This window comes from Microcaecilia unicolor, chromosome 1 (assembly GCF_901765095.1).
Source record: "Microcaecilia unicolor chromosome 1, aMicUni1.1, whole genome shotgun sequence".
Classification (NCBI taxonomy): Eukaryota; Metazoa; Chordata; class Amphibia; order Gymnophiona; family Siphonopidae; genus Microcaecilia; species Microcaecilia unicolor.
The window spans coordinates 605,094,582-605,118,049 of NC_044031.1; the positions used below are offsets into that span (position 1 = coordinate 605,094,582).

The following is a 23,468-nucleotide window of genomic DNA, read 5'->3' on the forward strand; positions in this document are numbered from 1 at the left end:
GTTTCACAAGTTGAGGACGAATGTATGTATTATTATAGTTATTGTGAGTTCTTTACTATTTTAATTTGCATTCTTTTCTGTTTTTTTAAATTGTAAATTATTCTGACTTGTATGTTTTAAAAGGGTGATATATCAAATGTTTTAAACTATGAAATGCATGTACATAATACATCTCTCTTGTCTGTTCCTGAACATAGATCTTAATAACTAGATTTTTACTAATAAAAATGTTAAGCATTAAGGATTTAAGCTTTTTACGAAAAAGTAGATAGTTACCCATCTTATCTCCTTTGACAATAAATTCCACATCTTTGGTGCAAGATAGGGAAACCCCGCAACATGAATTGATTTTTGAAGTACTCCCTTACAACTAGGAAAATGAAGTAAAAGAAAATCCCGGGGACCCTTTAATGCATTTCTTAGTGAGAGATCTATTAAAGTGCACAAATAATCAGGAGCCAATCCAAGTAATATTTGAAAGACAAAAGCAATAATTTTAAAGTGAACCCTTGCTTTCACTGGAAGCAAATACAAAACTTGTAGTAAAGGAATGGTTCTATGATAATGCCAGGAAATATATACACTTATTACACTTATTTTTAAATTAAAAAAATAGCTTAAACAACCAGTTCAGATCTGGTTCTGAAGCAAATGTGGTTATTAGTTTAACTTTAACAATCACAGCCACATTTCAGCTGTCTAAGAACTCATAAGGTTCAAGCTATCTTCAGACATTCTGTACAGAAGAATCTGATGTTGATTGATAGTTGATTGTCTGGTTCCAGTTCCAAATGGATGTAATAAACTTGAGGCAGGTGGCAATGCTTCCTTTAGCATCTGAAGAACCTATTGCAGGTATATCACATGGAGCAACTAGCAGAGATTTGGAAATTTTATAAAATTCAGATTGCAGTGTCTATTAAAATTCTCCAGAACTTCCATCTTTCAATATATCATCATCTATCCCTGAGACACTTACACAGCTCCCTAGGAATTAAGCTGGGTTTGTAAAGAAATTGAACTCCCAAAACAACTCTATCATTTTTTGTGTGTCAGGGTTTTCCAAGGAGCAACTAAAGTCCCTATTGTGTACAATGGCTCCACAATCTGAGGACTACTCTTCATTATGTCAGTAGTTTCTGAGTGTGGGAAGGTCACAGAATTACCCACAGAAGTCAGCTCCATAATAGATATTCCCTGGTGAGGCATCTAGACTGGGGTTATCTTCACTTAAGCAACCCCTCCTTCATCAACAGAGGATGCTGCTACTCCAGTGACATCCACAGCTGATGTTAGCTCAGCAACAATCCTTTAGTGTGAGGGAAGTACTCTGTTCTCTGTACTTAGTGTACAATCAAATATGCCAGGAATGGCCATTACATTGGCAAATTATGCAAGGTGAGCACCACTTTCATCTCCACCTGTGAAAAAGCCATCTCATGTTCACTGACTACGTTGCAGCAACAAAGCAGATTCTGAAGCCAAGTGTTCTCATCCTTCTGGCTCTTCAACATGGTGTCAGCTGTAGAGACTTAATCATAGGCATTTTGCTCTGCTGTATAGGATTGTAGGCGCAATCAGAGTAATTAGCTTGTATAGTGATGCTTTGAATCTGTGCCGAGCTCTGGCTATATTCCTGGCAATAAGAAGAGATGTGACATGTTTTGAGAATATAATTTAGTTTATTGGTTATATATATATATATATATATATATATATATATATATATATATATATATATATATATATATATATGTTTGTGTGTGTGTGATGGTCTGATTCATACTTTATACCCAAGAAACATATCTATCTGCCCCCTGAACTTTAGGATCTTAAATCACCATTCCTACTTTATCGTGGCAGGCAGCCAGGCAGACACACTCTAATCCAGTAGTCACCTGCTCCAAGTCAGAATGGCTGTTTTTTTTTCTCCCTCCTTCTGAGTTCCGGCTGATTTATCTTTCGGTGAGCTCTAGGTCAGCTGTGGCTGAGAGGTGCACAAGAGTTCTGATGAGGTAATGTTCCACAGTCCAACAAAGTCTATCAGTCTTTCATATGTTCCCTGATAACTGCAGGGCAACAGTACTACTACTTATCATTTCTATAGCACTACTAGATGTACGCATCACTGTACACTGGACATAAAGAGACAGTCCCTGCTCGACAGAGCTTACAGTCTAATTAGGACAGACAAACAGGACAAATAAGAGATAAGGGAATTACTAAGGTGGGAATGAAAAAACTTGGGTACTGAACAAGTGAGTAAGGATTAGGAGTTAAAAGTTAAAAGCAGCATCCAAAAGGTGGGCTTTTAGCCTAGATTTGAAGACAACCAGAGATGGAGCTTGACCTACCGGCTCAGGAAGTCTATTCCAGGCATATGGTGCAGCAAGATAAAAGGAATGGAGTCTGGAGCTAGCAGTGGAGGAGAAGGATGCAGATAAGAGAGATTTACCCAGTGCACTGAGTTTCTGGGGAGGAGTGTAGGGAGAGATAGCAGGATTTTAAGCAAACAGATGAGCAAGACTGGCAGCAATGAAATCCTTTGTCTGTTGTCAGTTCCTAGCGGCTCTGTTCTTCATTACGTCTTAGTGTTGTCTGACTGTGTTTCTGATTATTAGTGCTGTATGCTGAAACTCTGAGCGCTGGAAACAGCTTTCCTGATTAGAGTAGCTAGGCATACTAATTCTAGCATGGCCAAACAGACACTTGCTGTCACATGGCAGATGGATGATCCACAGTTCCAGTGATGAAAAACAAAGACCAGACAAGGCAGGCAATGTTACCATGCTGGCTAGAACTGGTAAGGATCACTCTTAAACTCAAACTCTAACAGGGCTTAGAAAGTCCTGAGCACCTATGTTCACAGCAAAGAACAATGAACAGTCTATATTCGATCTTCAAAATTGGGCAGGAAGTCCTTTAACAGACTGCAGTGCAACATGAATCCATGTCAGTTTGGTTTATAGTGGATGATTCAGGCCTCAGGTGCACTCACAAAGGTTTAAACAAGCTATAACCACACAGTATTCCCTATAATTATTAATAGAGTGTTTTAATAATTAATGGGCAGAGTTTCAATAAATTGCAAAATTTTAAGGAATATCAATGTGCCTTTGCTTGGATGTGTCAGTTTTATCCAAAGAAAATAGTTATCTGATTCCGACATAGCAGATATTAAGTCAGGGCGTCTTTTTCAATGTACCTTTTTTTTTCCTGATAAGAAAGCCATTGCTAGCAAACGTCTTTCTTCAAGTTTGAACAATTCAATTAATGACTGCTGCTACTATGCATATGTGGTATTACATAGAATCCTAATTTATTTCTTAGCATTCCTTCAGACAGTTACGCTGGATATTCTAAGAGCAGGGAGCCTAAGGGGATCCTTTTCCAGCGTGTGGTTTTAACAGCATCTGTTTGATTCATTTCAAGTTTCAAAAGCTTTTGGTGTGGATAAGAACCCACCTAAAATTTTATGCTAAAATATATTTATTAGTATTTAACAAGACCTAAAATCATTTTAAACAACTTTATATATGTAATTCTTAGTTATGTTTCAATCATTTTTATTCAAAACTTAAGATGAAAAGTTAACATCATCATGTATGAACGTCTGATATTTCCCCCCCATGTGGCTAAACTAACACATAGTACTTCTACCCCAACAAATAGGACTTAACCTTCCCTCCCATTCCTTTCCCCTCCCACCCTCCCCCTTTTTTTTCCCTTGCTATGGCATCAAATGAACATAATAGCGCAGGGTACAGGGCAATATCTAGAAGTTAACAGTCTACTCCTGGCAGTTGGAGTCAGAGCATTCCAAAAGGGAGTCCAAATGAGTTGGAAAGGCACTCCAGTCTTCGTTTTAAAGTCTGTAATTCCCACCCTCTCTACCCGCAGTAACGTTATCATATGCACACGCCATGTAGGGTACCCTACTGTAGGGTAGTTGCATGTAAGCCATTCTGAGAGTATTGCTTGTTTAGCCACTACAATAGCTTTGCGTACAAAAGCGGTAAATCCTGATGGGACAGGGTGTATGAGAACAGGATGGCCCAGGAGCAGCGCCGAGTCATATTTCCAGCCCGCCTTCCACATCTCAGAAACATATTGTACTAGCTCCTTCCAAAATCGGACTATGCCCTTGCAGGACCAAGTAATTCTTAGTTATAAATAATAATGAATGCATTGCTTCAGATTCAAAAAATTGAATTGCTTAGTTTTGAAGTCCTTGGAACTATTTTACTGCAGAATTTACTTCACTAAAAGCAATCTCCATTATAATCCTTTATTTTGGAAACAAAAAGGTTATCCGGAAAAGTGCTCATATTGGCGCTTCTTTGCTTTAGGACAGCAGATGGATGTTAGAAAGATTTCTCTGAATATAAAAAAATGTTCCTTTATTTTCTGGAATTTTCATTGTGTTGTAGGACCCTCAATATATTCAAGAGGCCCTGATTAATGCTCTCTTAATGGATGCTGTTGTTGGCTCACTGCAGTCTGCAAAAGCTATTTATGCTGCCTCCAAACTTTCATATTTTGACAAGATGAAGAGTGAGGGTAAGTTGTATATTCAGTTCAGTACTTTCTCTTCAGTATTTCTGACATTTGCTCAGGCATATTTCTTATCCGGTTTGCATGTTTTGTGGGCTTCCACCAAGGAAAGATCAGAGATGCTGTTCCTAAGATATGAATCTAATAGTATTTAATATTAAAGAGGTTTCTCATTTTTCTTCCTTGTTTCATCTTCCACAGCAGAACAGGTTTTTCAGTGACCTAAAGATGATGATGCACTACTCTACAATTATTTCTTCTTAAACCTTACCTCTTGTTTTCCATTTGTGTTATATAGTGAAGATACTTACCTGTAGCAGGTATTCTCCGAGGACAGCAGGCTGATTGTTCTCACATGTGGGTCAGTGTCTGCGTTGGCCCGGGAATCCAGTTAAATCAAAAAGAATATGAAATAACAACAACTCCAAAGGGGATGTGGGAAGGTTTGTGAGAACAATCAGCCTGCTGTCCTCGGAGAATAACTGCTACAGGTAAGTATCTTCGCTTTCTCCGAGGACAAGCAGGCTGCTTGTTCTCACATGTGGGGTTTCCCTAGCATGCAGGCTCACTCAAAACAATAAACATTAGCCAATTGGGCCTCGCAACGGTGAGGACATAACGTTGATTAACCTGAAACTATATACAGCTAGCTGAGAGTGCAGCCTGGAACAGAAGAAAAACGGGCCTTTGGAGGGGGGGGGGGGGGGGTGGAGTTGGATTCTAAACCCCAAACAGATTCTGCAGCACCAACTGCCCAAACCGACTGTTGCGTCGGCTATCCTGCTGAAGGCAGTAGTGTGATGTGAATGTGTGGACTGATGACCACATTGCAGCCTTGCACATCTCTTCAATGGAGTCTGACTTTAAGTGAGCCACCGACGCAGCCATGGCTCTAACATTATGAGCCGTGACATGACCTTCCAGAGTCAGCCCAGCTTGGGCATAAGTGAAGGAACTCAATCTGCTAGGCAATTGGAGATTGTGCGTTTTCCGATGGCGACTCCCCTCCTGTTGAGGTCGAAAGAAACAAACAACTGGGCAGACTGTCTGAAGGGCTTCGTCCGCATCACGTAAAAGACCAGTGCTCTCTTGCAGTCCAAGGTGTGCAAACTGCTTTCGCCAGGGTGGGCATGAGGTTGGGGAAACAATGTTGGCAAGACAATTGACTGGTTCAGATGGAACTCCGACACCACCTTTAGCAGGAACTTAGGGTGCCTGCGGAGGACTGCTCTGTTGTGATAAAACTTAGTATAAAGTGCATGAACTACTAAGGCCTGAAGCTCACTGATCCTACGAGCTGAAGTAACAGCCACCAAGAAAATGACCTTCCAGGTCAAGTACCTCAGATGGCAGAAATTCAGTGGCTCAAAAGGAGCTTTCATCAGCTGGGTGAGAACGACATTGAGATCCCATGACACTGGAGGAGGTTTGATAGGGGGCTTTGACAAAAGCAAACCTCTCATGAAGCGAACAACTAAAGGCTGTCCAGAGATAGGCTTACCCTCTACACGGCGGTGATAAGCACTAATTGCACTGAGGTGAACCCTTACGGAGTTGGTCTTGAGACCAGACTCTGACAAGTGTAGAAGATATTCAAGCAGGGTCTGTGTAGGACAAGAAAGAGGATCTAGGGCCTTTCTGTCACAGCAGACGGCAAACCTCCTCCATTTAATAGAGTAAAACCTCTTTGTGGAATCTTTTCTGGAAGCAAGTAAGACTCGGGAGACACCCTCCGAGAGACCCAAGGAGGCAAATTCTGAACTCTCAACGTACAGGCCATGAGAGCTAGAGACTGGAGGTTGGGATGTAGAAGCGACCCCTCGTTCTGAGTGATGAGGGTTGGAAAACACTCCAACCTCCACGGTTTTTTGGAGGACAACTCCAGAAGAGGGAACCAAATCTGACGCGGCCAGAATTGTGCAATCAGGATCATGGTTTCGCGGTCTTGCTTGAGTTTCAGCAAAGTCTTCCCTACTAGAGGTACGGGAGGATATGCATACAGAAGGTCTGTTCCTCAATGTAGGAGAAAGGCATCTGATGCTCGTCTGTCGTGGGCCTGAAGCCTGGAACAGAACTGAGGGACTTTGCAATTCATCCGCGTGGCAAAAAGATCTGAGAGGGTGCCCCACGCTCTTAAGATCTTGCGGGCAACGCCCATGTTTAGTGACCACTCATGAGGTTGCATTACCCTGCTCAGCCTGTCAGCCAGACTTTTGTTTACGCCTGCCAGATAAGTGGCTTGGAGGGGCATAATCGAACAGGGACAACCATCTCTAAGGGCGCCCATATCTAAGGACGTCCCGGCGAAGAGGCGGGGAAACCCGTATTATCAAAACAAGATGAGCGTCCATCTTTCATTTCGATAATAAGGTCGGGGACGCCCAAATCCCAACATTTAGGTTGATCTTAGAGATGGTTGTCCCCGGTTTTCGGTGATAATGGAAACCGAGGACGCCCATCTCAAAAATGAGCAAATCCAAGCCCTTTGGTCTTGGGAGGAGCCAGCATTCGTAGTGCACTGGTCCCCCTCACATGCCAGGACACCAACTGGGCACCCTAGGGGGGCACTGCAGTGGACTTCACAAATTGCTCCCAGGTGCATAGTTCCCTTATCTTCGGTGCTGAGCCCTCCAAACCCCACTCCCCACAATTGTACACCACTACCATAGCCCTAAGGGGTGAAGGGGGCACTTAGATGTGGGTACAGTGGGTTTCTGGTGGGTTTTGAAGGGCTCACATTTACCACCACAAGTGTAACAGGTAGGGGGGGTTGGGCCTGGGTCCGCCTGCCTGAAGTGCACTGCACCCACTAAAACTGCTCCAGGGACCTGCCTACTGCTGTCATGGAGCTGGGTATGACATTTGAGGCTGGCAAAAAAATTTTAATTTTTTTTTTTTAGGTTGGGAGGGGGTTAGTGACCACTGGGGGAGTAAGGGGAGGTCATCTCCGATTCCCTCCAGTGGTCATCTGGTCAGTTCGGGCACTTTTTTGAGGCTTGGTCGTGAAAAAAATGGACCAAGTAAGGTCGACCAAATGCTCGTCAGGGACACCCTTCTTTTTCCATTATTGGCTGAGGATGCCCATCTCTTAAGCATGCCCCAGTCCCACCTTCGCTATGCCTCCGACACACCCCTGTGAACTTTGGTCGTCCCTGCAACGGACTGCAGTTGATGGCACCCAAAATCGGCTTTCAATTATGCCGATTTGGGCGACCCTGAGAGAAGGACGCCCATCTCCCGATTTGTGTGGGAAGATGTGCGCCCTTCTCTTTCGAAAGTGCCCCTGTTGGAAAAACATGCCGTGACGGCGTGCCCAAAACCACATCTGAACAGCTTCCTGACACAGAGGGCGAGATCCGTTGCTCCCCTGCTTGTTGGTGTAATGCATCGCAACCTGATTGTTTGAATCAATATGATTTGGTTGGACAGCCGTTCTCTGAAAGCCTTTAGAGCGTTCCAGATCGCTCGTAATTCCAGGAGGTTGATCTGAAGACCTGTTTCCTGGAAGGACCAGGCTCCTTGAGTGTGAAGCCCATCTACATGAGCTCCCCACCCTAGGAGGGATGCATCCATCGTCAGCACTTTTTGTGGCTGAGGAATTTGGAATGTTCATCCCTTGGTCAAATTGGACCAGATTGTCCACCACTGAAGAAAATTTCAAAAATCGGTGGAGTTGGATCACATCCTCCAGATCCCCCGTAGCTTGATACCACTGGGAAGCTAAGGTCCATTCAGCTGATCTCATATGTAGATGTGCCATGGGAGTTACATGAACCGTGGAGGCCATGTGGCCCAGAAGTCTCAACATCTGCTGAGCTGTGATCTACTGAGATGCTCGAACTGTGGACACCAGGGACAGGAGGTTGTCCTTACTTTGGGAAGATGAACTCAAGCTGTCTTCGTGTCCAGCAGTGCTCCAATGAATTCCAATTTTTGGACCGGAGTGAGATGGGACTTGGAGTAATTTATTATGAACCTCAGTAGCTCTAGCACCTGAATAGTCAATCGCATGGACTCCAGAGCACCTTCCTCTGAGGTGCGCTTCACCAATCGTCGAGATAAGGAAACACATGCACTCCCAGTCTGCGTAGCGATGCTGTGACTACTGCTAGACACTTTGTAAACATTCTGGGCGCAGACGCCAGGCTAAAGGGCAGTACACGGTACTGAAAGTGCTGTGTTCCTAGCCAAAATTGAAGATACTTCCTGTGAGCTTGGAAGTATTGAGATGTGTGTGTAAGCATCCTGTAAGTCCAGAGAGCATAGCCAATTGGTCTCTTGAATCATGGGAAGAAGGGTGCCTAGGGAAACCATCCTGAACTTTTCTCGGATTAGGAATTTGTTCAGAGCCCTTAGGTCTAGGATGGGACGCATCCACCCTGTCTTTTTCTGCACAAGGAAGCACCTGGAATAGAATCTCAGCCCTTCTTCCCCTGGTGGAACGGGTTCAACCACTTTGGCCTTTAGGAGGGCGGACAGTTCCTCTGCAAGTACCTGCTTGTGCTGGGAGCTGTAAGAATGAGCTCCCAACGGGCAATTTGGAGACTTGGATTCCAGATTGAGGGTGTATCCTAACTAAACTATTTGAAGAACCCAGTGGTTGGAGGTTATGAGAGGCCACCTTTGGTGAAAAGACAGTAACCTCCCCCAAACTGGCAAGTCGTCCGGTATGGGCACTTTTACAGTGGCTATGCTGAACTGGAGCCAGTCAAAAGCCCGTCCTTGCTTTTGCTGGGGAGCAGCAGGGCCTTAGGCGCACGCTGTTGAAGAGAACGAGTGTGGTGGGGCTGAGCCTAGGTAGGTTGTTGGGAAGCAGGAGTGTACCTACGCTTAGCGTAGGAATAGGGAGCGCTCCACTTCCCCCCAAAATACCTCCTAGTTGAGGAGGTTGTAGCAGAAGATGCCCGGCGGGAGCGACAATCCATAGCATCATTATGCTTCTTCATCTGGTCAACAAGATCCTCTACTTTTTTTACCAAAAAGGTTGTCTTCCCAGCAAAGTACATCCGCCATCCGCTGTTGGACCGAGTGATCCAGGTCTGAGACACGCAGCCACGAGAGTCTGTGCATCACTATACCCTGAGCAGTGATTCTGGATGCCATATCAAAAGAGTCGTAAGAGCCCCTGGTCAGGAATTTACAACATGCCTTCTGCTGCCTGACCACCTGCGAAGAGGCTCAGCCTGCTCCGTAGGGAGGGCATCAATCAAGCTAGACAGTTGCCTCACCGAGTTCCGCAAGTGGACGCTCGTGAAGAGCTGGTAAGATTGGATTTGGGTGGTGAGCATAGCAGCCTGATACATCTTCCTCCCAAAAGAGTCCAATGCTCTAGCTCAGTGATGGTGAACCTCTGGCATGCGTGCCAGAGAGGGCACGTGCGCCATCGCCTCAGCCAGAGTAGAACTGCTGGCGTGCTTTTTTACTGTCCGGCTGTCCAGTGGATTCTTCGGGGCAGGCAGGAAAGATCCCTAGTCTTGCCTGCCCACTGCCAGCGCTGACCCTCCCCCGCTGCCGGATTGCTCTTTAAAAATGGCCGCTGAGACTTCCAGCGGTGGCCTTGCGAGACTTCTGCTGAAGTCTTTGCGGCCATTTTGAAGAGCGATGCAGTAGCACCGCGGGAGAGTCAGCGCCAGCAGTGGGCAGGAAAGACTTGGGGATCTTTCCTGCCTGCCCCGAAGAATCCACTGAACAACCTGGGTGGCTGGAGGAGGGGGCAGTGGAGAGAGAGGACAATCGCTGGGTATGGATGGCTGGAGGGGGGGCAGGGGAGAGAGGACAATCGCTGGGCATGGGTGGCTGGAGGGGGGGCAGGGAAAAGAGGACAATCACTGGGTATCGGTGGCTGGAGGGGGGCAGGGGGGAGAGAAGAGAATCTCTGTGTATGGGTGGCTGGAGGGGAGGGCAGGGGGGAGAAAAGGGTTGCTGGACATGGGTGGCCAGAGGGGAGGGCAGGGTGGAGAGGAGGGTTGCTGGACATGGGTGGCTGGAGGGGCGCAGGGGGGAGAGGACGATCGCTGGGCATGGGTGGCTGGAGGGGGCAGGGGAGAGAGGATAATCGCTGGGTATGGGTGGCTAGAGAGGGGTGCAGGAGGAGAGAAGAGAATCGCTGGACATGGGTGGCTGGAGGGGAGAGGAGGGTTGCTGGACATGGGTGGATGGAGGAGAAAAACTGCACATGGATGGAGAAAATAGGCAAAAGCTGGATCCACATTATACCTCCTCCAGTCAATTCCACAGAGGAGGATCCAGCTTTTACTTATGGATGGAGAGCAAGAAATGAAGAAGAAAGGAGGAAAGTAAAGAAATAAATGGAAAGGAAGCCCTGGAAATGGAGTTAAGAGAACAGATAGAGAGCAGCAGAATCAGAGACTGGGACCAATATGGATAGAAAAACAAAGTCACCAGACAACAAAGGTAGAAAAAAATAATTTTTTTTTTTTTTTTTTTTATTTTGCTGCATTTGTATCCCACATTTTCCCACCGATTTGCAGGCTCAATGTGGCTTACAATATAATACAACTATAATCACATTGATGGAATAGAAAATCAGAGTATATATAAGATAAGGTGCATAGGAATATTATGGTAATCATATTAACAGAGAAGATTTTCAGAATTATTGCTGTTAAAGGTTCATACGAAAATTATGTTGATTAGGAAGTGGGTAGATGGGTAACAACATAACATAATGATATTAGGACAAGGTATAATTGTCAGTAAATAAAATAGGCAAAATGAAAGAGCTCCAATATACATTGTGTCTGGTGTAGTTTTGGAGTCATTGTTATGAGGAATCCATTTTGTACGCTTTTTTGAACAAGTGAGTCTTCAGTAGTTTCCGGAAGGTCATCAAGTCGCGTGTTTTTCTTAGTGGTTGGTAATTCATTCCATCGTTGTGCACAGGTGTATGAGAAGCTGGATATATGTATTGATTTGTATTTAAGTCCTCTGCAATTGGGATAATGGAGGTTTAAGAAGGTACGTGATGAACGTTTGTTGTTTTTCATTTTAGTGTTTGGAATATGGCCAATTTGAGAATTTACATCTGCTGTCTTATTTTGCACTGGGTAACAGCTTACAGAAATGATTTATAATGGAAAAAAATCATGTTATTTTTTCTCCTCTACTAGTATATACTTGTTGTTCACTGGAGGCTTGTCTGTAAGAATACCATAGTGTTAGCTATTTTTGGTATAGGGATAGATTTGTATTGGGAGTTTCATATTATTTTTATTTTGTTTTGTTTTTTGTAGACTCAGTCTTGAACACCCAAAAATGAGTGCAGCATGCATGCAACAGCAAAAATCACATTAATTATTCAAAAGCATGCCAAATGCTTTTAAAGTTCTGTTATTCAGGTTAAATTGCCCTGTACTTTGCGATAAATAATTAGATTTTGGGTTGCTGTTTGGGCACTCGGTCTCTGAAAGGTTCGCCATCACTGCTCTAGTTTCTCTGCTTGTGGGTGCCAAGGCATAGTCTCTAGTACTCTTGGCTTTTTTGAGGGCGGAGTCCACCACCATGGAATTGTGGGGTAACTGAGACCTCATCAACCCAGGTTCACCGTGGATCCAATACTGGGAATCAGCTTTTTTCGGGATCACAGGGCCATACAGAGGGTAAGACCAGTACCTTATGTAGAGGAGCCATCACAGCCTCCCTAGGTGGAGAAGGATAGTCCAGGACCTCGAGCATCTCAGCCCTGGGCTGATCCTCAACCTCCATAGGAAAAGGAATAGCCTTAGCCATTTCCCGGAAAAAGGATGTAAAGGACAGACTCTCCAGAGGAGATAGTCTCCTTTCTGGTGGAGGGGAAGGTTCAGAGGGAATCCCATACGACTTGTCAGAAGAAAAGTATCTGGGATCTTCTTCTGACTCCCACGAACGCTCCTCTTCAGTATCGGATAAAACTTCTCCCAGATCAGTCCGAGACTGAGCCTGACTCGACGTCGAGGATCGATGTCCTCGATGGCGATGTCGAGAGGCTGACACCCGCCTGGACTGCGGCGAAGCTTCCTCCACTGACATCGAAGGGGAGTCGACCTGGGTGACAAGCGGCATCACGGACGGGGACCTCACCGCAGGTGATGGGCCAGACGCTGCTACAGCAGATGGTACAGAAGGTGCAAGCACCCCAACACCGAAGCAGACTGGCGCAGCAGTCCTTCCAGAAGTTTTGAAAGCAGGGCCCAGATGCACTCATCGAGAGCTGCCATCGGAGAAGGCTGCGGGGTCAGTGGAACAACCAGTGGCAGAATCTGCCGAGGTTTGGGAGCAGGTACTGGGCTGCCAGGAGACCGATGCATCAGCACCTCTTGTATATAGGGGGAGCGGTCCTCTCGGCGCCGACGCTTCTCAGGTGCCTAGTCTCTCGACGCCCCAGAACTTCCGGCACCGTGTGTAGAAGGAGATCGATGACAGTGCTTCTTTGCCTTCACTCGATGCCCGTCATCAAGACTCCTCAGTAACAATGAGGATGACGTGGAATCCTCATGCCTCCTCGGGGGGGGGGGCTGCATAGCAGGAGGTCTCGACTGGTGGAGACCCACTCGATGCCTCACTACGCCCAGCGCAACTTGGTCTCTCAGCAGCCAATACCTCTGCTCCCGATGTCGATGTCTCCCTTGATGTCGACGCCACCTCCGACCTCGGTGCTGACGTCGAGGGACCGGACCGAGCCCCGAAACTTTTCTCTCGCTGGGCTTCTCTAGACACTTGGGTCCATTTCTTCATTCGAAGACACAGACTACAATCGGCTGGGCTATGGTCGGGCCCAAGGCACTGGATACACCAAGAATGGGTATCGGTACCTGAGATGGTCTAGTTGCAGCGAGTACAACGTTTGAAGCCACTGGGTGTCTTTGATGACATGGGAATAAAATTGGCTTTGGCGAAATGAAACGACACGATTGTGCCAAAATGAAAGGGGCACAGAAAGGGAAGAAACCCGACCGCGCAGCCTAAAGGCCGGCCATGTCAAAAAACAAAGAAAACTTAAAATTAAGGGAAACTTTTTTTTTAACAAACCAATATAGAAACAGCAAAAAAACTTGCGACAAAAGAAGACTCCTTTCCCGGGCCTGAACGAGGAGCACAGGAGGAAACTGCCGCACCTCGTCACGGAAAAAGAAAAAACTGAGGAGACGCGCTCATGTGGCAGGCGGGAAGTCAATTTGCGCATGCGTGGTGCATGCAGCACGCGCGCCAGAAGACTCTGGCAAAACTTTGCTTATTTTTTGCTTTTGAAAAATGCCGGATTCCCGGGCCAACACGGACGTCGACCCACATGTGAGAACAAGCAGCCTGCTTGTCCTCTTAGAATCTTCAGTTCCTGTTGGACTCCTCATACTTTGCTTCAAAGCCCTTGAAGTCCACTGCATGCACTGAAGATTAGCCGTCATTATGCCTTCTATTTCTTCCTACCTCTGCATTCTACTATTGAAACTTCTTTTTCAAATCCCCTTTTTTCAAATCGTTTCCTTCTACATTTCTTTGTTTTAATGTTAAAACTATTACCCTCCCTATTTGCCAATTTCTCTTTCTCTGTACCTTCAAATTTTGCCTCAGCAAATTTCTGAACCAATTTTGTTAGCTAACTCCATCAGCCCACAATCCCTCCCCCTCCTCTTCAGAAAAATATTCGGCTAAATAAACCATGCCCTTGATTTTGAGCCAGCCTTTAGCAACAAGTAATAATCATCTGAACTTTCCAGACTGTAGAAGTAAAGCTGGAATCTCACCTTGATACTTGCTTCTTAGCTGATCCCTGGATAAATGTATGGCTTCTTCTTTTATCTATAGTTGTGGACAGCAAACTGATCTGTAGAGAGATAACCTTATTGTTTCCTTAGCCCAAATAGCTAGTTCTAGCACCCACTAAGCAGTCGTAATTATTAGCTCACTTCCCCGCGAGGGAAGGCAGAGATGCTCAGTTCTTTCTCATGAAGTGATAGTTTTAACAGAACTGCCACTCCAGTTCATTGCCAGGTAAGAATATAAGAATAGCCATATTGGGTCAGACCAGTGGTCCATCTAGCCCTGTATCCTGCTTCCAACAGTGGCCAATCCAGATCACAAGTACCTGACAGAAACTCAATTAGTAGTGAGCAGTGGCTTCCCCTATATCCATCTCAATAACAGACTATGGATTTTTCTACCAGGAGCATGTCCAAACCTTATTTGAAACCCAGATACACTAACTGCTGTTACCATATCCTCCGGCAGCGAGTTCCAATGCTCCGCTGTTACCACATCCAGAGCTTAACTATTCTTTGAGTGAAAAAATATGTCCTCCTATTTGTTTTTAAAGTATTTCCATTTAATTTCGTTGAGTGTCCCCTGATCTTTGTACTTTTTGAAAGAGTGAAAGATCAATTCACTTATACCCATTCTACACCACTCAGGATTTTATAGACCTCAATCATATCCCCCCCTCAGCTGTCTGTTTTCCAAGTTGAAGAGCCCTAACCTATTTAGCTTATCCTTATACAGGAAGAGTTCCATCCCCTTTATCATTTTGGTTGCTCTTCTTTGAACCTTTTCTAATTTCTAATTTTCTAATTTCTTTCCGCTGCTTTTGACACTGTCGATCACAGCATACTTCTCGATACCCTGTCCTCACTTGGATTCCAGGGCTCTGTCCTTTCCTGGTTCTCTTCCTACCTCTTCCTCCGCACCTTTAGTGTTCACTCTGGTGGATCCTCTTCTACTTTTATTCCTCTGCCTGTCGGCGTACCTCAGGGTTCTGTTCTTGGTCCCCTCCTCTTTTCTATCTACACTTCTTCCCTTGGTTCATTAATCTCATCCCATGGCTTTTCCTACCATCTCTATGCTGATGACTCCCAAATCTACCTTTCTACCCCTGATATCTCACCTTGCATCCAAACCAAAGTTTCAGCGTGCTTGTCTGACATTGCTGCCTGGATGTCTCAACGCCACCTGAAATTAAATATGACCAAAACCGAGCTTCTCATTTTCCCCCCCAAACCCACCTCCCCACTCCCCCCGTTTTCTATTTCTGTTGATGGCGCTCTCATTCTCCCTGTCTCCTCAGCTCGAAACCTTGGGGTCATCTTTGACTTTTCTCTCTCCTTCTCTGCTCATATCCAGCAGACCGCCAAGACCTGTCGTTTCTTTCTTTACAACATCCGTAAAATCCGCCCCTTTCTTTCCGAGCACTCTACCAAAACCCTCATCCACACCCTTGTCACTTCTCGTTTAGACTACTGCAATCTGCTTCTTGCTGGCCTCCCACTTAGTCACCTCTCCCCTCTCCAGTCGGTTCAAAACTCTGCTGCCCGTCTCATCTTCCGCCAGGGTCGCTTTACTCATACTACCCCTCTCCTCAAGACCCTTTACCGGCTCCCTATCCGTTTTCACATCCTGTTCAAACTTCTTCTACTAACCTATAAATGTATTCACTCTGCTGCTCCCCAGTATCTCTCCACACTCGTCCTTCCCTACACCCCTTCCCGTGCACTCCGCTCCATGGATAAATCCTTCTTATCTGTTCCCTTCTCCACTACTGCCAACTCCAGACTTCGCGCCTTCTGTCTCGCTGCACCCTACGCCTGGAATAAACTTCCTGAGCCCCTACGTCTTGCCCCATCCTTGGCCACCTTTAAATCTAGACTGAAAGCCCACCTCTTTAACATTGCTTTTGACTCGTAACCACTTGTAACCACTCGCCTCCACCTACCCTCCTCTCTTCCTTCCCGTTCACATTAATTGATTTGATTTGCTTACTTTATTTATTTTTTGTCTATTAGATTGTAAGCTCTTTGAGCAGGGACTGTCTTTCTTCTATGTTTGTGCAGCACTGCGTATGCCTTGTAGCGCTATAGAAATGCTAAATAGTAGTAGTAGTAACTGATACTCAAGGCGAAGTTGCACCATGGAGTGATACAGAGGAATTATAATATTCTTGGTCTTATTTTGCATTCCTTCCCTAATAATTCCTAGCTTCCTGTTCACTTTTTTGTCTGCCGCCACCACACACTGGGCAAACATTTTAGCATATTGTCTACAACAGCACCTAAATCTTTTTCTTGAGTGCTGACTCCTAAGTTGTGGACCCTAGCATCAGGTAACTATAATTCGGATTATTCTTCCCAATGTGCATCACATTGCATTTGTCCACATTAAATATCATCTGCCATTTGGATGCCCAGTCTTTCTGTTTCCTAAGGTCTTCCTATAGTTTTTCACAACCCACATGTGTTTTGACAACTTTGAATAGTTGTTTCGTCAGCATATTTAATCACCATGCTCATCGTTCTGATTCCCATATGATTTATAAATATGTTAAACAACACCGGTCCCAGTACAGATCCCTGCGGCATTCCACTTTTCACCCTCCTCCACTGAAAAAAAATGGCCATTTAACTGTACCCTTTGTTTTCTGTCCAATAACTAATTCCTAATCCACACAAGGACAAAGGTAAAATCTCCAGAGCTCTCAGAACATCTGACTGCTCTCTCACTGTCCCAAGTGTATTCTCCTTTTCTTTGTCTTGCTAAATCCAAGCAGACCTCAGTCCATAGTCCTCAGGTGACTCTTACGGCACATTTTTGCTATCTGAGAGATAGAATCCAGGCCGTTTAAGACAAAGAAGTCCAGCATTGATCCACACACTCTCCCTGAGCCTGGTGATACTTAGGCAAGAGGCCTACAAACAGTATCACTTACTTCAGTATAATAAATCTGTCTGGTAAACAGCTTCACCCCCTTGAGATGAAGTGCACATGTTCCATGTGTTTACAGCATAGGCGCCGACTCCATGGGTGCTGTGGGTGCTCGAGCACCCCCAATATTTTCCCACCAGAAGTTCCCAGCCAGCCCGACCTGCCCGCCCTCAGCCTCAACAGTCCTCCTTCTACTCCTCGCCTTCCTGCTACCCAGAATTTAAAACTCAACTTTCTTACCTCGGGTCCTGGTGGCAGCAGTGAAAGGCGAGCAGGCTCAGTGCTTCAGCCTTCCCTTCTCTCTCAGCTCTGGTCCCGCCCTCATTTCCTGTTACCGCAAGGGCAGAATTTTAAATTCTGGGCGGCAGGAAGGCGAGGAGTGGATGGAGAACTGTTGTGGGAGAAGAGGTCGGGCTGGGGTTGGGACTGGCACTCGGAGGAGAGGGAGGGAGGGGGCCTGGAACTCGGAGGAGAGGGAGGGGGGATGCCTGGAACTCTGAGGAGAAGGAAGGGGCCTGGAACTTGGAGGAGAGGGAGGGGAGCCTGGAACTCAGAGGAGGGGGGGGGGGGGGGAAATGCACTACCTGTAAAAAAAAAAAAAAAAAAATTTCAGCACCCTCAATCATTTTGAAAAGTTGGCTCCTATGGTTTACAGTGTCCTCGGTCAGCCAGCACTCTCCATTTGTTGATAGAGAAGCAGGAAATGTCCAAACATCTATCTTGCTCCTGTTCACACAGATGATTCAGGTTCAGGTTCGGATGCAAAGATGAAGACACTAACCAGGTGTGGACATTATTCAAAAATACCATCTTGGAAGCAGAGGCGTAGCCAGGTTTTGATCTCAGGGGGAGCAGATATTTATAAAATAGGCACCGGTTGGTATCAGCTAGACAACAGTGTTTGTGTTGTTGCTCAGGGGCTGTAGCAGGCACTGATTAATACAGACTGTCTCTGTTGCGTCCTGACTACAAGGAAATAGTAAGTTACATCAGGAGGCAGGACGCAGAAGAGGTCCCTGGACTGGCTAGAGCAGGCAACCTGTCTTCTTAACCACAAAGTAAAAATGTTCAAATCGTGACCATCACCTCAGGAATAGAACACACATTCCTTCCACTGCAAGACACCTTGTTTAAATCAAATGGGCTTTTGTTTGTGAGGTGACTCTACAGGATGTGAAGAACACTAGTCCTGAGCATTTTTATTTTGGGTGAAAAAGGCCACCAAAGGTGGCCCTTGCCCCACAGCCTACATTCAAATAGGGCTAGACACTTTGTGAAATAACACAAACCCCTGCAAAAAGACACCCAAAACCTATACTGAAAACTTACCACACCATAACAGCCTTAACCTATGTATGAAAAGACAATGCCATATATTACACTGGGCTCTGGAGCACCAATATACCTACTATTGGGAAACTGGAACAACCTGCACTGTTACACATTCCTACACAGATACTACATGCTGGCAGAATCCTTCACCTCAGTCACACATGCAGAACATGGACAGACCCTCATCTATATAACATAAGAGTAGCCATACTTGGTCAGACCAATGGTTCATCTAGCCCAGTATCCTGTTTCCAACAGTGGCCAACCCAGGTCACAAGCACCTGGCAGAAACCCAAATTGTGACAACATTCCATGCTACCAATCTAATACAGAATAGAGAGCAACAACAACAACAACAACAACAAAAATTAAAATAGAGACCCCCCTCCTCTCTACCCAAGGAAGCCAGACTCTATAAACACTGCAATACTGGTAAAAAAGAAACAGAAATGCATTTTCTCCTGTACTTTGCAAAATAAAAATAGAAAAAAATGTACCTTTTACAAAGCAGGTACATCTCAGTCTTTACAAAGTATTAAATAAAAATAATTTTTTTTCTACCTTTGTTGTCTGGTAATTTGGCTGGTCCCAGTCTTTTTTTCCATGTTCTACGAGTCAGCCATACAAATTCTTTTCCAGGTTGGCCTTTCCATTTCTTCTCTCGCCTCTTGTCTTCTTCCTTTCCTTCTCTACATCTGTTGGCACTGATCTTTCGTTTTATGTCCCCACTATGAAATAGCAGTGCATAGAGCTGCCAAGTGATCGAGCTCCAGAAGGGATATTTTTCAACCACTCCTAGTGTGAACTGACATCCGGATTTGCAGCCCCTGATTCTACCCATCAAAATCTGTCCTGCAGTACATACAAAATTACTTAAGAAAATGCACTCAGACCCCTGCAGGGTTGCTAATTTGAAGACATCGGAGATATGCATTTTAAATACTGTCATATTCCTAAAATCAAATTCACGCCCAGGACTTTGTGTGGTTGACTTTGGTGCTGCTCCAGGAGCATGGAGTCAAGTGACTGTTCAGAGGGTCAATGCTGCTGGTACAAATCCAGAATGTCCTGTTGGTTTTGTAATGGGGGTGGACCTTCTTCACTTCTCGCCTTTGGAGGGGGCAGTCTTCTTATCCAATGCTGACGTTACTGATTCAAGCACCCACATGAAAATCAAAGACAGGCTTCCAGCAGGGAAGGCTGATGTCATCTTGAGTGATATGGCACCCATTGCCTGTGGCATTCGAGACCTAGACCACCAGAGACTTGTTTCTATGTGTCTGCCACTTCTTGATCTGGCCCAGAGTATTCTTAGTCCTGGTGGAACCCTTCTGTGCAAACTGTGGGTTGGAGGGAAAAGCAGTGTTCTGCAAAACAGGCTGGTGCAGATTTTCCAGGATGTGAAGACTGTGAAACCACAGGCTAGTAGGAAAGAGTCTGCTGAGACCTACTTCCTGGCAAAATCTTACCAAAAAGAGAGACTTCACTAGAGACACCCTGTATTTGTTCATACCGGAGCCTGCAAAGGCCTCTCCGGTACTATGTAAGCCACATTGAGCCTACAAATGGGTGGGGAAATGTGGATACAAATGTAACAAATAAATAAATTAAAATACCTTTTTCTACAGTTTGAACAATTTATTTTCTCATTTGCTTTGGTCCCACTGTCTCTTTTCTGTTTTTCTCTGTTTCTTCTGCCTTTACAGGGTCTCTTGCCCATCTGACATTTCTTCTGTCTCCAAGTGCATCATCCTTCTTTCCTCTGCACCACTATTTGTCCTGTCTAGTATCTCCCTTCTGTGCCCCTTGTCCCTATCCTACCCCCATGTTCAGCATCTGCCCTTTCTGTGTCCCCATCTCCCCCCATTTTCAGCACAAGCCTACCTGGTCTCCTCATCTCTCCCTTTTCTAATATCTGCCCTCTTGGTGTCTCCATCTCTCCCTTTTTCTAACATTGCCCTGTGTCCCCATCTTCCCCCTTTTCCCAGCATTACCTTTTTCTCCCCATCTCACCCCTTTTTCACCATTCTCCCCATATTCCCATTCCCCAATTCCAGTAGTGCCTCTTTCTGTCCCTATCTCCTCCTCCTCCCCATTCCAGTAGTGCCCTCTCTGTGTCCCTATCTCCTTACCCCCCTTTCTAATAGTGCCCCTGTGTCCCTATCAGTGAACAGTGAAGAAAAATGAGCTCAACCTATAGAGTCTATAATTACAGTTTTTTTTGTGTACCCCGCGCTTTCCCACTCATGGCAGGCTCAATGCGGCTTAGGTACTTATTTGTACCTGGGACAATGGAGGGTTAATTGACTTGCCCAGAGTCACAAGGAGCTGCCTGTGCCTGCAGTGGGAATCGAACCCAGTTCCCCAGGACCAAAGTCCACCACTCTAACCACTAATAATTTTTGAAGCTGTTTTAGTGATATTCGATTATTTCTTTTCTCCTCTAGCTTTTAAGGCACTGCCTATCCAACTGAAACTGCTTTAGCCTTGTTACAGATGGACCAACAATACAAAATTACAAGGTGGATGCAGCAGCTCATAAGTTTGCTTGCTTTGTTTCGCGTGAACTGCAATGACAACTGCGTGGGGGAGTAGACACAGATTAACCAAAACTGGCTTCCTTGCTTGCAACGGACTAGATAGGCTCAGTTCCACTCCTGTCTATTAAACCTTCTTGGGCAGCTTTCTCTCCTCTCCAGCCCCCCCCCCCCCCCCCCCCCCCCCACCGAGTCTTACATGTTTCGTCCGTGGTGATTTTCATTGCCCTCCTGCGTGAGTCTTGCACCTACTCCGGTCTCTTCCGCCCACTCTCTCCCATCCACGTGGTGTCTCGTTTTTAAAGCCCTGAGGCGTTCTCCCTCCGACACCGGCGATTCACATAGCCAGCCTTCTGCCAGCATCTGAGCCTCTCCTCAGGCGCGTCACGCCTCCTCTAATGCGACTTCCTGTCTTGCACAGAGGTGAGAGGGAGAGGCCCCGACGCTGGCAGAAGGCTGGCTATGTGAATCGCTGGTGTCGGAGGGAGAACACCTCAGGGCTTTAAAAACGAGCGACCACGTGAATGGGAGAGAGCGGGTGGAAGAAACAGGAGTAGGTGCAAGACTCGCGCAGGAGGGGGGAGGAGGCAGAGAAAACTATTAGCACTGCAGGCATTTGGCACTTAGGCGCCATCTCTTCTAAAAATCTATTTGGGGGAGCGACTGCTCCCTGTGCCCCACCTAGCTACGCCACTGCTTGGAAGCCCAGTCCAGATGCATTCCAAGTATTTGCAAAGGTGGAAAGAAGAGAAAACGTCATCCAGCGTGGTTAAAAGGTGAAGTAAAAGAGGCCATTACAGCCAAAAGATTGTCCTTCAAAGAATGGAAAAAGGACCCAAATGAAGAAAATAAGCAGCAACATAAGCACTGGCAAGTCAGATGGAAAGCATTAATAAAGAAGACTAAAAGAGAATTTGAAGAGAAATTTGCCATGGAGGCTAAAACTTACAGTAACAACTTTTTCAGGTACATCAGAAGCAGAAAACCTGTAAGGGAATCCGTGGGACCGTTAGATCACGAAGGATCAAAAGGGGCTCTCAGGGAGAACAAGAACATAGCGGAGAAACTGAATGAATTCTTTGCTTCTGTCTTTACGGAAGAAGATGTAAGAGATCTACCTATACTGGAAATGGTTTTCAAGGGTTATGATGCAGAGGACTTGAAAGAAATCTCAGTGAACCTGGAATATATAATGAGCCAAATTGAGAATTTAAGGAGTAGTATTCACCTGGACTGGATGGCATACATCCAAGGGTACTCAAAGAACTCAAGCATTAAATTGCTGATCTGCTGTTAGTATCAAAATCGTTCGTACTACCTGAAGATTGGAGGTTGGCCAATGAGACACCAATTTCTTAAAAGGGTTTCTAGGGGTGATACGGGAAATTATAGACTAGTAAGCCTGACGTCAGTGCCTAGCAAAATAGTGGAAACTATTATAAAGAATAAAATTACTTAAGACGTAGACAAATGTGGTTTAATGGGACAGAGTCAGCATGGGTTCAGCCAAGGGAAATCTTGCCTCACCAATTTGCTTAATTTCTTTGAAGGCATGAATAAACATGTGGATAAAGGTGAGCCGGTTGATTTAGTGTATCTAGATTTTCAGAAAGCTTTTGATAAAGTTCCTCATAAGAGACTCCTGAGAAAATTAAGGAATCATGGGATAGGAAGCAAGGTCCAGTTATGGATTAGGAACTGGGTATTGGACAGAAAACAGAGGGTAGGGTTAAATGGTCATTTCTTTCAATAGAGGAGGATGAACAGTGGAGTGCCGCAGGGATCTGTACTGGGACCGGTACTATTTAACATATTTATAAATTATATGGAAATCGGAACAACGAGTGAGGTGATCAAATTTGCAGATGATACAAAACTATTCGAGGTGTGGCCTAGTGGTTAGAGCACTGGTCTTGAAATCCAGAGGTGGCCAGTTCAAATCCCACTGCTGCTCCTTCTGATCTTGGGCAAGTCATTTAACCCTCTATTTCCCTCAGGTGCAAACTTAGATTATGAGCCCTCCTGGGACAGAGAAATATCCAGGGTACCTGAATGTAACTCACCTTGAGCTACTACTGAAAAAGGTGTGTGCAAAATCCAAATTAAAAAATAAATAAAATGTTGTTAAAACAATTGCAGACTGTGAAATATTGCTTGAAGACCTTAGGAAATTGGAAGACTGGACATCCAAGTGTCAGATGAAATTGAATGTGGACAAATGCAAGCTGATGCACATTGGAAAGAATAAGCCAAATCACAGTTATCTGATGCTAGGGTCCTCCTTGGGAGTCAGCACTCAAGAAAAAGATCTCATTGTCATTGTAGATAATACGCTGAAATCTTTTGTTCAGTGTGCGGTAG

At 45.3% G+C, this 23,468-nt stretch overlaps 1 protein-coding gene and 1 pseudogene across 1 annotated transcript in view; both read left to right on the plus strand.

The window, feature by feature from the left end:
• The window catches only part of DENND3 (DENN domain containing 3), a 390,432-nt gene that overhangs the window by 299,687 nt on the left and 67,277 nt on the right, over positions 1 to 23,468 (plus strand). Inside the window, exon 16 of the mRNA XM_030219612.1 lies at positions 4,431 to 4,560. Within this exon, the coding sequence (XP_030075472.1) occupies positions 4,431 to 4,560 (130 nt within the window). The remainder of the gene's footprint in view (positions 1 to 4,430; positions 4,561 to 23,468) is intronic.
• Positions 19,452 to 20,060, plus strand: LOC115460109 (annotated as a pseudogene).